Source organism: Hemiscyllium ocellatum, chromosome 5 (assembly GCF_020745735.1).
Source record: "Hemiscyllium ocellatum isolate sHemOce1 chromosome 5, sHemOce1.pat.X.cur, whole genome shotgun sequence".
NCBI lineage: Eukaryota > Metazoa > Chordata > Chondrichthyes > Orectolobiformes > Hemiscylliidae > Hemiscyllium > Hemiscyllium ocellatum.
In genome coordinates this window covers 63,475,241-63,491,333 of record NC_083405.1, presented here as the reverse complement: position 1 = coordinate 63,491,333, position 16,093 = coordinate 63,475,241, and the positions used below count along the sequence as shown (strand labels likewise).

The 16,093-nt window shown below is 44.6% G+C and overlaps 1 protein-coding gene across 1 annotated transcript in view; it reads left to right on the top strand.

The window, feature by feature from the left end:
• The window catches only part of glipr2l (GLI pathogenesis-related 2, like), a 61,163-nt gene extending 47,768 nt beyond the window's left edge, over positions 1-13,395 (top strand). Inside the window, exon 5 of the mRNA XM_060825477.1 lies at positions 10,630-13,395. Coding sequence (XP_060681460.1) covers positions 10,630-10,790 — 161 coding nt within the window. The 3' untranslated portion in view covers positions 10,791-13,395. The remainder of the gene's footprint in view (positions 1-10,629) is intronic.
• Positions 13,396-16,093: the final 2,698 nt, after the last annotated feature.

Below are 16,093 nucleotides of genomic sequence, written 5' to 3'. Positions count from 1 at the left end.
ATGATTATGCAATGAAATCCTCCTTAAACTCAAACAGCATAAACATTACCTAATTTGCCTTTTAACTACTCCACCTGGGTTAACAATGACTAGAGAGTGATGGAAGGCCACCAAAGATGTGAATATACATAATAGTAGGATTTGGGAGCAAAACTATGATGTGGACTTACCTGTTACTGCGGTGAGTTTAGCCTACACACACACATACACACACGCACCCACGAACACACACACGCGCGCACATGCACGCGCACACGTGCACACAAGCATGCACCCGTGCACACGCACACACATGCACACAGACACATACACACCCACATGTGCACACCCATATGCAGCACAGACACTCACTTTCAGTCTCTCTGTCTCTTTTTCTTTTTCTCTCTCTAAACTCAAATAATCTTTTCCATATTACATACCATTTGGCAATGTAGATTATAAGAACTGGGTTTTTTGCCCCAAAAGGTGCCTGGATCAGAGGTGGGTGAGGTCACAAATTAGATCTGCCAGCCTGCATGCTAATTCTCCAGCTCCATCCTGTCCATGATGTTTTTATTGGGGTGGGATCTGGACAGGCAGCTGTTACAATTAAAATATTGATAAGATTATGTTTTAGTACTGTGCCTTGAATTCAAGATTAAAAAAAATGAATGGGGTCATGTGGCCAGCTCTGATATTGGCTCTGACATGGGGATGGTTTGGTGGTTTGAGGTTAAAAGGGGCCCAGATGTTTTTACTGAGAAGTTGGAAGTTGTTTATCTGTGGAGACGATGGCAGTAGCCTGTGCGGATAGTCTGTCAGGCTCCAAAGTCCCAGAAAATTGTTGAGAATATTGGGTTGTCAATAGTGGTGCTTTAAATTGCCCATTTAATTCAAGATCAGCTAATTAGTATCTCTATCTGGAATATGAGGCCTTGGAAATCTCACTGCCATGTATATGGGCTTCAAGAAGGAAAGGATTTCAGTGATACCCCTTAAAACTCTCAGGCACAGTTTGTCTGCTGGGATCTGAGAGGTAAAAGCAGCTAGAGGTCAAACATCTGTGTGACTCACCACATCAGGATGCTACTGAAGCTCGTGCTACGAGTCAAAAGACCAATTTGTGGGCAGTTAAAACGAAACTACAAGTTTCACCCTGCTTGCACAAGAGAGTGGATCTTTGATAATACTGTCATAGTGAAGGACAACTCTGGGGATGGACATTAACTGTCCTGAGAAAGAAAAAGATCAGGCGAGAGAGACAAAGAAACTGACACCACAGTGTACCTGCACAGTTATTGCCTTTGCTGTTTGAATTCATGTATCGCTGGACATGGGAGCGCACCTGGGAAAATTAACAAACAGTGAATTTCACAACTGATCTTGGAGGAACTGTTTAGGTGAAGTCACAGTACAGAAATAGATAAATGATTGTTTTAAGCACGGCCTACAGAAAGTCAGCAGTAGTAAGTACAGTGGGTTCTTTCTTGATTATATGTTTTTTGAGATATGTCTCTTGGGTGGCACAGCACCAGAAACCCGGGTTCAATTCCTACCTCAGGCGATTGTGTGGAGTTTGCACATTCTCCCTGTGTCTGCATGGGTTTCCTCTGGGTTTTCCGGTTTCCTCCCACAATCCAAAAGAAAATGTGCAGGTTAGGTGAATTGGCTGTGCTAAATTGCCTGTAGTGTTAGGTGAAGGGGTAAATATAGGGGAATGAGTCTGGGTGGGTTGCTCTTCGGAGGGCCGGTGTGGACTTGTTGGGCCGAAGGGCCTGTTTCCACACTGTAAGAAATCTAAGATCTAAGATCATTAAACTTAAATATAAGCCATAACTATTAATTTAACCTGGGCAGAGTTTTGTAGAAGAATAAGAAGGTGTTATTTTCTGGGTCGGTAGATTGTGAAGAAGCAAAAATGGCCTTTATTAGAGTGATATGCACTTATTGTCAGATGTGGGAGTTTAAGGAGAGTTTATGGGTTACTGCGGAGTATACCTGCAATAAATGCTGTTGGGTGCGAATCCTATCAGATTGAATGGATCAGTTGGAGAAACAGTTAGAGGCAAGGAGGAATTTGCAACAGCAATGGTATGAGATGGATGACAGTTATAGGAAGGGGGAACGTCTCAGATACAGTCACAAAGATGGATTAACTCCAGGAAAGGTAAGAGAGATAGGGAGCTTGTGCAGGAGTCTTCTATGGCTATCCCCATTTCAAACAGATATGCTGTTTTGGAAAATGTAGGGGGTGATGGATTCTCAGGGGAACATAGCACGAACAGCCAAATTTCTGGTATTGAGACTGGCTCTAATGCAGCGAGGGTTCCAAGTGATCAATTGTGTTAGGGGACGCTCTAGTCCGAGGTACAGACAGTGTTTCTGTGGCCAGCAGCGAAAAATCAGAATGGTGTGTTGCTTCCTGCTGCCAGGATCAAGGATGCCTCAGAGAGGGTGCAGAATGTTCTCAAGGGGGAGAGGGACCAGCAGGAGGTCATTGTCCACATTGGAACCAACGATATAGGAAGGGAAAAGGTTGAGATTCTGAAGGGAGATTACAGAGAGTTAGGCAGGAATTTAAAAAGGAGGTCCTTGAGAGTAGTAATATCTGGATTACTCCCAGTGCTACGAGCTAGTGAGGGCAGGAATAGGAGGATAGAGCAGTTGAATGCATGGCTGAGGAGCTGGTGTATGGGAGATGCATTCACATTTTTGGATCATTGGAATCTCTTTTGGGGTAGAGATGACCTGTACAAGAAGGACGGATTGCACCTAAATTGGAAGGGGACTAATATACTGGCAGGGAAATTTACTAGAGCTGCTCCAGAGGATTTAAACTAGTAAAGGGGGGGGAAGGGGGTGGGGGGTTGGTGGGACCCAGGGAGATAGTTAGGAAAGAGATCAATCTGAGATTGGTATAGTTGAGAACAAAGGCGAGTCAAACACTCAGGGCAGGCAGGAACTAGGTAGGACTAATAAATTAAACTGCATTTATTTTATTGCAAGGGGCCTAACAGGGAAGGTAGATGAACTCAGGGCATGGTTAGGAACATGGGACTGGGATATCATAGCAATCACAAAAACATAGCTCGGGGATGGGCAGGACTGGCAGCTTAATGTTTCAGGATACAAGTGCTACAGGAAGGATAGAAAGGGAGGTAAGAGAGGAGGGGAAGTGACATTTTTGATAAGCATAGCATTTCAGCTGTGCTGAGGGAGGATATTCCCAGAAATACATCCAGGGAAGTTATTTGGGTGGAGCTGAGAAATAAGAAAGGGATGATCACCTTATTGGGACTGTGTTATAGACCCCCAATAGTCAGAGGGAAATTGAGAAACAAACCTGTAAGAAGATCTCAGCTATCTGTAAGAATAATAGGGTAGTTATGGTAGGGGATTTTAACTTTCTGAACATAGACTGGGATTGCCATAGTGTTAAGGGTTTGGATGGAGGGGAATTTCTTAAGTGTGTACAAGACAATTTCCTGATTCACTACGTGGATGTATCTACTAGAGAAGTGGTAAAACTTGACCTACTCTTGGAAGATAAGGCAGGGCAGGTGACTGGAGTGTCAGTGAGGGAGCATATTCTATTAGATTTAAAATAGTGATGGAAAAGGATAGACCAGATCTAGAAGTTGAAGTTCTAAATTGGAGAAAAGCCAATCTTAGACGGTATTTGGCAAGAACTTTCGAAAGCTGATTGGAGGCAGATGTTCGCAGGTAAAGGGATGCGTGGAAAATGGGAAGCCTTCAGAAATGAGATAACGAGAGTCCAGAGAAAGTATATTCCTGTCAGGGTGAAAGGAAAGGCTGGTAGGTATAGGGAATGCTGGATGACGAAAGAAATTGAGGGTTTGGTTAAGAAAAAGAAGGAAGCATATGTAAGGTATAGACAGGATAGATCAAGTGAATCCTCAGAAGAATATAAAGGCAATAGGAGTATATTTAAGAGGGAAATCAGGAGGGCAAAAAGGGGACATGAGATAGCTTTGGCAAATAAAATTAAGGAGAATCCAAAGGGTTTTCACAAATACATTAAGGACAAAAGGGTAATAAGGGAGTGAATAGGGCCCCTCAAAGATCAGCAAGGCGGCCTTTGTGTGGAACCACAGAAAATGGGGGAAATACTAAATGAATATTTTGCATCAGTATTTACTGTGGAAAAGGATATGGAAGATATAGATTGTAGGGAAATAGATGGTGACATCTTGAAAAATGTCCATATTATGAGAAGGAAGTGCTGGATGTCTTGACACACATAAAGGTGGATAAATCCCCAGGACCTGATCAGGTGTACCCTAGAACTCTGTGGGAAACTACGGAAGTGATTGCTGGGTCTCTTGCTGAGATGTTTGTATCATTGATAGTTACAGGTGAGGTGCCAGAAGACTGGAGGTTGGCAAACGTGGTGCCACTGTTTAAGAAGGGCGGTAAAGTCAATCCAGGGAACTGTAGACCAGTGAGCCTGATGTCGGTGGTGGGCAAGTTGTTGGAGGGAATCCTGAAGGATAGAATGCACATGTATTTGGAAAGACAAGGACTGATCGGGATAGTCAACATGGCTTTGTGCGTGAGAAATCATGTCTGACAAACTTGATTGAGTTTTTTGAAGTAACAAAGAAGATTGATGAGGGCAGATTGGTAGATGTGATCTATATGGACTTCAGTAAGGCGTTTGACAAGGTTCCCCATGGGAGACTGATTAACAAGGTTAGATCTCATTGAATACAGAACTGGTTCAAAGGTAGAAGACAGAGGGTGGTGGTGGAGGGTTGTTTTTCAGACTGGAGGCCTGTGACCTATGGAATGCCCCAAGGATTAGTACCAGATCCTCTACTTTTTGTCATTTATATAAATGATTTGGATGCGAGCATAAGAGGTACAGTTAGTAAGTTTGCAGATGACATCCAAATTGGAGGTGTAGTGGAGAGCGAAGAGGGTTACCTCAGACTACAACAGGATCTGGACCAGATGGGCCAATGGGCTGAGAAGTGGCAGATGGAGTTTAATTCAGATAAATACGAGGTGCTGCATTTTGGGAAAGCAAATCTTAGCAGGACTTATACACTTAATGGTAAGGTCCTAGGCTGTGTTGCTGAACAAAGAGACCTTGGAGTGCAGACTCATAGCTCCTTGAAAGTGGAGTTGCAAGTAGATAGGATAGTGAAGAAGGCGTTTGGTATGCTTTCCTTTATTGGTCAGAGTATTGAGTACAGGAGTTGGGAGGTCATGTTACGGCTGTACAGGACATTGGTTAGGCCGCTGTTGTGTGCAATTCTGGTCTCCTTCCTATCGGAGAGATGTTGTGAGACTTGAAAGGGCTCAGAAAAGATTTACAAGGATGTTGCCAGGGTTGGAGGATTTAAGGTATAGGGAGAGGCTAAATAGGCTGGGGCAGTTTTCCCTGGAGCATCGGAGGCTGAGGGGTGACCTTATAGAGGTTTACAAAATTATGAAAGGCATAGATAGGACAAATAGACAAAGTCTTTTCCCTGGCATTGGGGAGTCCAAAAGTAGAGGGCATAGGTTTAGGGTGAGAGGGGAATGATATAAAAGAGACCTAAGGAACAATTGTTTCATGCAGAGGATGGTACATGTATGGAATGAGCTGCCAGAGGAAGTGGTGGAGGCATTTGGATGGGTATATGAATGGGAAGGGTTTAGAGGGATATGGGCCAGGTGGGACTAGATTGGGTTGGGATATCTGGCCGGCATGGACAGGTTGGACCGAAGGGTCTGTTTCCATGCTGTATGTCTCTTTGACTCTCTGAGTACACTTTGACGATCTGTGAATCATTTTATACTGATTCTGTTCGGAATTGATGTTTTTGATTGTACTAAAAAATAAGAAAGGGGTATCCTGTTCTATAGAATAACATGATCATATGAAACAGGAGCAGAAGTAGATCACTCAGCCCCTCAAACCTGCTCATTATTCCAGGCGAGGATGGCTGATTCATTTGTGTTTCAGATTCCACATTCCTTCCCCCACCCTCGATAAACCTTGTTTCCCCTGATTAACAAGTATCAATCTACCTCTGTCTTAAAAATATTCCATGATCTCAGCTCCACTGCCTTCTGATACAGTGTTCTGAGGTTGCCTAACTCGTGAGAGCAAAATGTTTCTCCCCATCTTGGTCCTGAAAGAAGGAACCCCTCATTTGAAAAACACTGCCTCCTAGTTCTGGGCTGACCCGCAAAAGAAAACATCCTTTCCGTATCCACCTTGCTAAAATTATTTAGTTTTATTTATTTTATTGTCGACTTTCCCGTATATGCAGTTTCCCACTCTGTCAGATAGAAACCATCTGGTGACAGTACCCAACCTGAAACTGGGAGCAGTAACCTGGCAACTCCAGCTCACTACTCGCTCCTCTGGCCCTCTATCATGGACAGTAGTCATCAACATCTCAGGGCATGTTCCAGGGGCACTAATTGTCTGTTAGACAATACATACTTTGGAAATGTATCAGCTTCTCCCCTTCATGGTGCAACTCTGATCCCCTCACAGCACAGTTCTGCACCTCATTGTCCCACTTTGGAGCACACCAGTACCTCTCATTGCAATGCTGCTACAAGGATCCTTCCCACAGGCCAACACCCACCTCAGGGATTAGACTAGGTCTATGCCAGGCTGCTTCCTTGTTCTTCGAACGCACTCACTCTGATTTTGTGCTCACAGCAAATTACTGGGGATGCTGGAATCTGAAACCAAGTTTTGACAAAGGGTCAGTTAGACTCGAAACGTCAGCTCTTTTCTCTCCTTACAGATGCTGCCAGAGGTGGGCATCTTGCTGTGTGGCAGTGTGCCATGCCAATGTCATACCTGTACCAGGTACCAGCATACCTTCTGCAGCAAACATACTGCATGTGCTTCAACCAAATAGCTATGTCTCAATGTCTAAGCGGAGTGGTCCTCACTCAAGTGAAAGAAGATGCCTTTCAGTCAGAGAGTCTTGACACAGCCATCAAGGGCAACCTCTATCAGTCCAGGGACAAGTCAGCCGCTTAGAGTGGTCACAGCAGGCGCCTGTCTTCTGGGCAGTGAGATACTGCTTGTCAGGCAGCCCACCACTCACCCTGGCTCTATCTGCCATATTGCCGGCTCTTTCCTTCTGGAATGAGGCATAGAGAGGGATGGAGTTAGATGAGAATGTCTGGTACAGCCTGTGTAGATGGGTGAGAGGCAGTGAGGGGTCCTGAGTGTGACAGTAGGCAGTGTAGAAGCCATGCATTAAGTAGTGTGGGGAATTGGCTGGGTGTGAGTGAGTGAGATGTTGCATGTGAGAGTGATAGACTGGGCTGTGGGAGGTAGAAGAGATAGCATGTGAGGCAAGAAAATAATAACAGGGAGAAAGTGGGGACTGCAGGTGCTGGAGCTCAGAGTCGAAAAATATGGTGCTGGAAAAGCACAGCCGGTCAGGCAGCATCCGAGGAGCAGGAGAGTCGACGTTTTGAGCATGAGCAGAGAGATAAATGGGAGAGGGGTGAGGCTTTTGGGATGGTAGCTGAGAGTGTGATAGGTCAATGAAGGTGGGGAGAGGTGATGGTGATAGGTCGAAGGGGTAGTTGGAGCAGATAGGTGGGAAGGAAGATGAACAGGTAGGACAGTTCAAGAGGGCGGTGCCGAGTTGGATGGTTGGATCTGGACTAAGGTGGGGGGAGGGGAAATAAGGAGACTGGTGAAATCCACATTGATCCCATTGAAGGGTCCCAAGGTGGAAGATGAGGCGTTCTCCCTCCAGATGTCGGGTGGCTTGGATTTGATAGTGGAGGAGGCCCAGGATTTGCATGTCCTGAGTGGAGTTGAGCGGTGGCATGGGGGGGATTGGGTTAAAGTGTTTGGCCACAGGGCAGTGGGGTTGTTTGGTGTGTGTGTCCCAGAGATGCTCTCTGGAATGTTCCACAATTTGGCATCCTGTCTCCCAGTGTAGAGGAGACCACATCAAGAGCAGCGGAGACAGTAGATGAGGTGTGTGGAAGTACAGGTAAATCTCTGTCGGATGTGGAAGGATCCTTTGGGGCCTAGGACAGAGGTGATTACAGAACAGAGATGGTCATTGACCTTCTTTTTGTTTGGCTGAGCCTTTTGCTGGACCTTGCACGCACACTGAACCAGCTGGGAAGCTTGGAGTAGGCTGATAGCATTAGAGGCCATTATCTCCTCTGCTGGTCCTGAGGGAAGAGGTTGGCCCCCAAGTTACAGTCAGCAAAGCAGGCACTAATTTCTCTTTCACCAAGTAATTGATAGGAAAGTGTAGGTCAGCTCTGACTGAAAGCACGACTGGGCCTTAGAACTGGCTCAGGAATCCTGGGAGGTACCGGCAATGGCAAGTACGTCTGCCCAGAGAGTGGGCAGGTACATCGAGCGGAATGCCAGAATGTGTGACACATGGGAAATGGGTAAGTTTGCAAAGAAAGCTGAGAAATCTTATTATTGATCTAAGGCACTAGCCTAGTATGCCAGCTCACTTCAGCTACTTCAGCTTTCGTGCCCAGATGGCTAACTTTATTAAAGTTTAAAAAGCTAGTCTTGGACCTAATCTTCTTTTCAAACTGGATTGAAAACACAATCATGTTGTGGTCACTACTACTTAGTCAAAGAGTGTGGTGCTGGAAAAGCACAGCTGGTCAGAGAGCATCCGAGGAACAGGAGAGTCGGCGTTTTGAGAATAAGCTCTTCATCAGGAGAGGAGGGGGTTACCTCATCAGGAGAAGCTACCATTCTTGATGAAGAACTTATGCTCGAAACGTTGACTGTCCTGTTGCTCGGATGCTGCCTGACCGGCTATGCTTTTCCAGCACCACACTCTTCAACTCTGACCTCCAGCATCTGTAGTCCTCACTTTTTCTCCTCATCACTACTATCTAGGGGTGCTTTAACTCTGAGGTCGTTAATTAAACCTGTCACATTACATAATACTGAGTCTAATATAACTTGTTCTCTAGTCATTTCCAAAATGTGTTGCTGTAAGAAACTATCTCAAAAGCATTCTACAAACTACTTATCCAGGCTACCATTGGCACTGTGTATGTTTATATGTAGATTAAAGTCACCATGATTAGTACTGTTCCTTCATCTCAAGCACTTAGTATTTCTGCTTGTATATTTGTCCCACATTTCGGTTCCTGTGAACCACTCCCACTAGTGACCTCTTTCCTTTAATATCCGTCATCTCTACCCACATTGATTCTAGGTCCTACTCTGCTGAATCCATGCCATCTCCAACTGTTGCACAAATGCCATCCTTGATTAACAGTGTTCGCCTTCCACCTTTATATAGCTTTGTACTTCTCTTGCACATTGAGGTCTGTCTGACATTTGGGACCTAATTCTTAAACCTGTGTTTCCATGTTTCCATGACAGTTGTCAGATCATGTTGATTTACTTAAACATGCACTGTCATTTCAGTGACATTGTTTAAAATGGTGCACACATTCAAATACAGGACCTTTAGTTTTGTCTTTTTGTATCATGGTGATTGCTGGTGAATTGTTTTCATTCTCGCTGATCCCCATTGGTCATATTACTACATATAAAGTGTGTTTCAGCAGTGTGATTTGGCTATAATGTCACTGAAGAATTAGGGAAGGGTATTTTTGAGAATACTTACCTCTGTTTGCGATAGCGCGATTCCAGTGGGGATCGTTTCGCACGCTTTGTTCTGCACATGCTCCAAGGTCAGCTGCTGTCAGAGAGGTGAGAGATACAGCACTGTACATTGAACAGCTTCATCTCAACAAATTAAACTAATGAATGTTCATTGCTCTCCGTCTGAGTCAAGAGAATTCTTGTTTAATTCCTGCATTACCCTTATACATACCACTTGCCATACAACCACAACTGCACCTGTACACCCTCTGTCCCTGTATTAACCGTATTCTTTCAATGTGATGTGTTAAATTTACTTTTATTCCATTAATAAATAGGGTTTAAGCCTTCATTCAGGCTGTACTTTGTATTAGGCTTTTGGGTAATTTTGAGCGATCGTGAATGTTTTTTATGCTGGTCTGTTCCAAACCCCATGTTTTCCATAGGCCCTATTATTTATATTAAGTGATTTTCTATTAAGCAAGATTTTGCTGCTACGCAACTACAGTGTTATAGCAGAATTACCTGTATTTTCTCTCTGACCTTGTCTCAACTCTTTGATATGCCACGGGTAGAAACCTATTGGGGTCTGAACAATATGGCTATTGCAAGAGTTTTGGCAAAAATGGGCAAGAAGTCTGGCAAGGTACATCTTGACGTTGCTGCATCTTTTATGGATTTGCTGGGCAGCAAGGCAAGTTTCTCACTAGGCAGCGATGATGTGCTTTTTAAAGGGGGATTATTGTTTGTTAAACACACTAATGGCACAACTCACCTCATTAGTATTCATCTTATCTTATTGAATATGCAAACAAATGCTAGCCATCAAGAAATCGTGACACAATGCTTGGATTGTGTTCTGAGCGATGGCATACATGTATGTGGTTTGATAAAGCATGCTGAACTGGCTGATGATTAACTGGTGAGCAATAAGGAATTGAATTTAACTGATGAATAATTGGGCACTGAGGGAGAAGGGGTGAGTGCTCTCTTATTGATGGTCATTTCCCAAAGGAAACTCCAGCCTTTAACTTGTCGTCTTATTTCTTGTCTAGGTCACTTTACAGCAATGATCTGGAAAGGCAGCAGGAAGTTGGGAGTTGGGAAGGCCTCAGCCTCCGATGGCTCATCGTTTGTAGTTGCTCGATATTTCCCAGCTGGCAACATCACAAACCGGGGCTATTTTGAGGAAAATGTTCTGCCTCTGAAGAAGTAAATTTCTAGAATTTGAAAAGGACTGTGGATTCCATCAGTAGTAAAGAAAGAAGGATATGAACTCTTGGATATTCACCTTTATCATTTATCACCCAATGATTTGATCCTGCAACATCTTCATCGTACATTTCCTCATATAATGCTTAAAAGGTCTTATTTCTGATAAACCTGTTGTGCCTTATTTACAAATTACAAAACAAGCCAACCATTTGAAACCAGACAGAATGAAAAGCCAGCCTGCTGTATGTCACTCTCTGCTGCTCCACAACCCCCAACTACCGGGGCTTTGTGTAAAAATAACTTACTGCAGTGGATGGCAATTTAGGGCCTGGATGAAACATGATTTTCACTGAGCACATTATCCTTCTGCAATCTCACCAAGATCTCAGGCTGTCCAAGAGCATGCAGGTTACTCTTAGTAATTCAGCAAGTCATTTATTCTTCCCTTCTTAGTCATTAGATGGGCATTTCACTTGAATGGCTTTGACACACATATTCACTGTAGCCCCACCTATTATTGGGGATAAAGGGAAAGCTATCACAGCTTAGACAAACCTTGATCTCAGCTACATCAGCACATCTTCACCTCCAGCTGGGAGCAGGCATGGTGATGAGGAACGCTTTGACTCTTCTGAGGCAAAATGTAGCATCTTGGTGCAATCTGTCCCTGTTCCGTCTGAGATCAGATTACTCCCCAGAGAGTCCCAAAGTGGGGATTGCAGGCTGCAGGTTCTCGCTGCCCAACCTGTTAGTCCAAAGAGGAGCAAGCTTGTATTTAATTTTTGAAAAAAGATTAGATATGATGGTGTTGATTCTATGGTGTAAATTGGCTGAACAGGAATGGTATTGAAACTATCCACCATTTCAAAAAATGAAATCAACACCGTTTCCAGTTTGAGTGAGAATCCAGATGGTTGTGTTACAGAGATGTGTTGGCTCTTGAAGTAGCAATGGCAGCAGAACCAGAAAAGTTTTAGAAGCTAACCACATGCTTTAAGATAATCCAAATGTGTTCTCAGACTTCGGGTAGATAGAGTGACACCTTCTCCTTAGTTTGGTTTGAGAAAAGACACATGCAAATATATGTTCATATTTTTGTGTTTCCGACTGACCACTGATATTCTCCAGCAAAACAAACACAGGACTAAACTAAGCAGTGGAATTAATGTGAATGGTGGCAATCATAAAAGTACTTCATATGTTTTCCATTTCCTACTACAAACTACCTAAAGAGGGATTCAGTTCCATGGTAGTAGTACTCTGGGGCTTCAGTTAATAAGTAACAAAGATCACTCAACCAGGAAAAGGAAGTTAAAATCACAGAATCCCTACAGTGTCATTTGGCCCAACAATTCTGCACTGACCCCCTGAAGAGTAACCCACCCAGAGGCATATCCCTACTCTATTACTCTGCATTTACCCCTAACTAATGCACCTAATCTATACAACCCCTGGGTAATTTAACGTGGCCAATTCACTTAAGTTGTATTGGCGTAAATGAGACTTGAAACTCTCCGTATTTTGGTTGGTTGTACAAGATTCAACAATCAACTGCATGAGGCACTGGGAATTTGATTTCTCCAGACCAAAGCCTGTATAAAATGTAATGGTTTCCTAACCATAGGAAAGACAGAAGTTGGGAAAGAAACCAATCTACAAAGCTACTCTGACTTTAGGATTAGGATTAACCATGTCACTGCAAACAATCAGTGAAGGACACTGATCAAGGAATGAAAATTCGTTGCACATTTCTTTACAAAATATTCAATTAAAACCATTTGATGATGACTGAGAGGTTTAGTTTTCATGATCTCTTCAAGCTTCTTTTCCCATTGGCTGCAATTGCACCACCTCAATCCCTTTAAGCATTGGATTTCCCATTTATGATTAGATTCTCTACATTTTGGAAACAGGCCCTTCGGCCCAACAAGTCCACACCGACCCTCCGGAGAGTAAACCACCCAGATCAACACCCTCTGACTAATGCACCTAACACATGGGCAATTTACCATAGTCAATTCACCTAACCAGTACATCTTTGGACTGTGGGAGGAAACCAGAGCACCTGGAGGAAACCCATGCAGACATAGGGAGAATGTGCAAACTCTACACAGACAGTTACCCCAGGCTGGAATCGAACCTGGGGTCCCTGGGGTTTGAGGCGGTAGTGCTAACCACAGAGCCACTGTGCTACCCATGATTTTATACTATATTAGGATGTTTTCTGTGTAATAGGATTGCAAAGGAAAATGGTTCCACATTTTCTTTGACACCATAACTGTTAACTTCTGTCTATGAAACTTGAATGCTGTACACTTTCTTTTATAATGGAACATATTAACATATTAAATGCGTATAATCGAGACTGAGACCAAAGATTTTTGAGTTCTAAAAGAATCATGTAATATGTGAATAGGGCAGAAATGCTTTTATTGTGTAGCAGATCAGGGTTGGGGGGCTGAATGGCCAACTCCTCTTACATTCTTATGATTTGCTTGTAAGCTGAATACTTGTTAGCAATGCCTTTCTATATTTGAGCACTGTTACATTTTCAAAAGAAAAATCGAAATATTATTCTGTATTAAAAATCTTATGTCTGCATATAATTCCTGGCTAAATAATGTTACTTCCTGCTATAAGCTTTGCCCAATTTCAATTCCTCTGTCCACATCTACAATGAAAACTGCTGATGGAAATATGTCTCTTTATGTTAAGACATATCTTTCAGTGATATTGCTGTTCAGTTAGTTTTATGTTTCCCAGCTCTTCTACCTGGAAAGCAAGGAAACTCTTTTGTAAAAGAAGCCCCATATTCCTAACCAGCTCCATGACTAAATCTTATAAGGGCCTGAATGACCAGAACTATGGCAAGAAATGTAATAGAATTGTGTCAGAGATCCAGCAAGGTTTATCGTGCCATCACTTTATCTTTTAACTCGGTTCTATTTGCTGAGGTGAGATTCTCACCGGGCAATGGCAAGTTGCTTATATAGGGGAATTATTATTTGTTAATAGCCTTATTAACTGTACATCTCATTAATTTACAGCTTCCTATCTGGCCACCCATTGAGAGCACACTAGATGCTCAGAATTCTCAACATGTGGCTTGCTTTGTTAGTCAGTCTAGGGATCAGACATGCAGTATACTACATCAGTCTCACACCCGCTCCATGTACCAGCAGCTCATACAGCAGGCACACAGAATGTGGCCGAAACAGGCAGACAACATCTCAAACTCTTGGTGGAGTAGTCCTTATTGAAGTCCGTGGAGACACCAGTCAGTCGGGGAGCCTGGCACAGAACATCAAGGGGAATCTCTGGTACCAACCAGGAAATTCACCATGGTCAGGCGTCTGGTCAGGAGGTTTATATTCCAGTGTCCATGGCTCCGCACTCTGGGGAAAGGGTTAGTCTTGTGGACCCATAGTGCTCAGTCTGGGGCAGAGCTAATACAGTCAGGGGTATGTATGGCATCAGACAGGGCTCTGGGCACTTCCCATCCAGAGTTTTCCTGCTTTGATCTCTCAACGGAGTTAGCCACAGTCAGTCCATCAGGTTTGTTCAGATGGAATGGCAGGAGCACATCCGTAAGAGGGTGTCTCGGGAACTACTTCCTGGCAGGGGTGGAGTGTGGGGACGCGGGGGCAGCAGGGGTGGATGACAATCTTAAAGGAGGAGACAGTTTTGTGAAGCGGGATACAGGATGGCATGGATGGGAAAAGGGCCATGTGGGAGGGAGGGTTAACCTAACCTCAAGGGGGAATACAGTGAGTGCCCACTCCTGGCATGGTCATCTCCTGCCAGGGTTTCAGGGGAAAGGTCGATAAGACATGCCCAGGGTCATATCAACAATTTAGGTGTGAAGAGCTACACAAGACTCAAACAAACAGATGTGTCACAAAACCGAATAAACTTCTACAAATGTGATACTTTATATACATGTGCCTTGTGCGACCAAGGTTCCCTCAAAAAGTACTTTTTTCTTTCCTTCCCTCTCACGACATCTCAGAGCAGCCTCAGGGTCTGCAGTTAGTGGGGACAGTCCCTGCTCGGCAGTGAGACCCTTCTCATCTCAGCTACTCCCCTACCCAGGAGCATGAGTGTCTGCACAGTCCTCACACAATGAGGGGTATCTTGTCAGAGGCAAGGAGAGTGTGCTCAGTTTGAGGGGTGGGAGCTGGTGCAGGTGGCATGGATGTGAGGGGTCACCTCGGGATCTGAGCGGTCTGTGTGTGGTTTCTCCTCTGGGTGCCCCCTGGCACCACTGTCTCCTTGTGAGGAACAGGCACCTGGAGTGCTCTTTACACCCTAAACCCCTTTCCCCCCACCCCCAGTTGCCATGCCTGTTCTCCTGAGGACCAGTGGCTGGGGCGATGGACTGTAGGTCTGTGCATATCCAGAGGACAAGAGAAAGTGAAGACAGCAGATGCTGGAGATCAGAGTCGAAGAGTGTGGTGCTGGAAAGCACAGCCGGTCAGGCAGCATCCGAGAAGCAGGAGAGTCAACGTTTCAGGTATAAGCTGTTCATCAGGAATGAGGCTTGTAGGTTAAGGGAGCTGAGAGATAAATGGGAGGAAGGTGGGGCTGGAGGGGAAGGTAGCTGAGAGTGTTATAGGTGGATGAAGGTGGGGTGAAGGTGATAAGTCGGAGAGGAGGATGGAGCAGATAGGTGGGAAGGAGGATGGACAGGTAGGACAGTTCAAGAAGGTGGTGCCAAGTTGGAAGGTTGGCTCTGGAATAAGGTGAGGGGAGGGGAAATGAGGAAACTGGTGAAATCTATATTGATCCAGTGTGGTTGGAGGGACCCTGAGGATGCCGGACACCATTCTCCATGGCAACCAGCAACCTGTTCATGCAGGTAGTCATATGCTTGAGTGTTGCCATAACATAGCTGCATTTCTGTAACCTTTGGGAAATAAGGACCATTACTCCCACATGCCTGCCTATTTCTGCAGCTTCTATTCCTCCCTGCGCATGTGGACAAAGTCCCTGACTCCAACACCACTGGACCCTCTCCTGCCCAGGGCTGAGCAGGTGTCTAGTCTCCAGCCATCTTCTGAGTGCCAGCAACCTGGGCATTTCTATCCTCCGTCAGTGTGGAGCAGTCCCAGTGAGGTGCTCCTAAACTTCCTGGAGACTGACATTACTCGTGAGGTGTAACTATCCAATCTGGGGAAATGCAGCTTTCACTCTGCCGATATCTCCTCTGAGGCTGTAGAACTCCTTTTCCCAGAGGTGGCTTCAGGTGGAGGAGGCTGTTTCTCCACTGGGCTCATGACCATCCCATTGGTACGTGCCAGACAC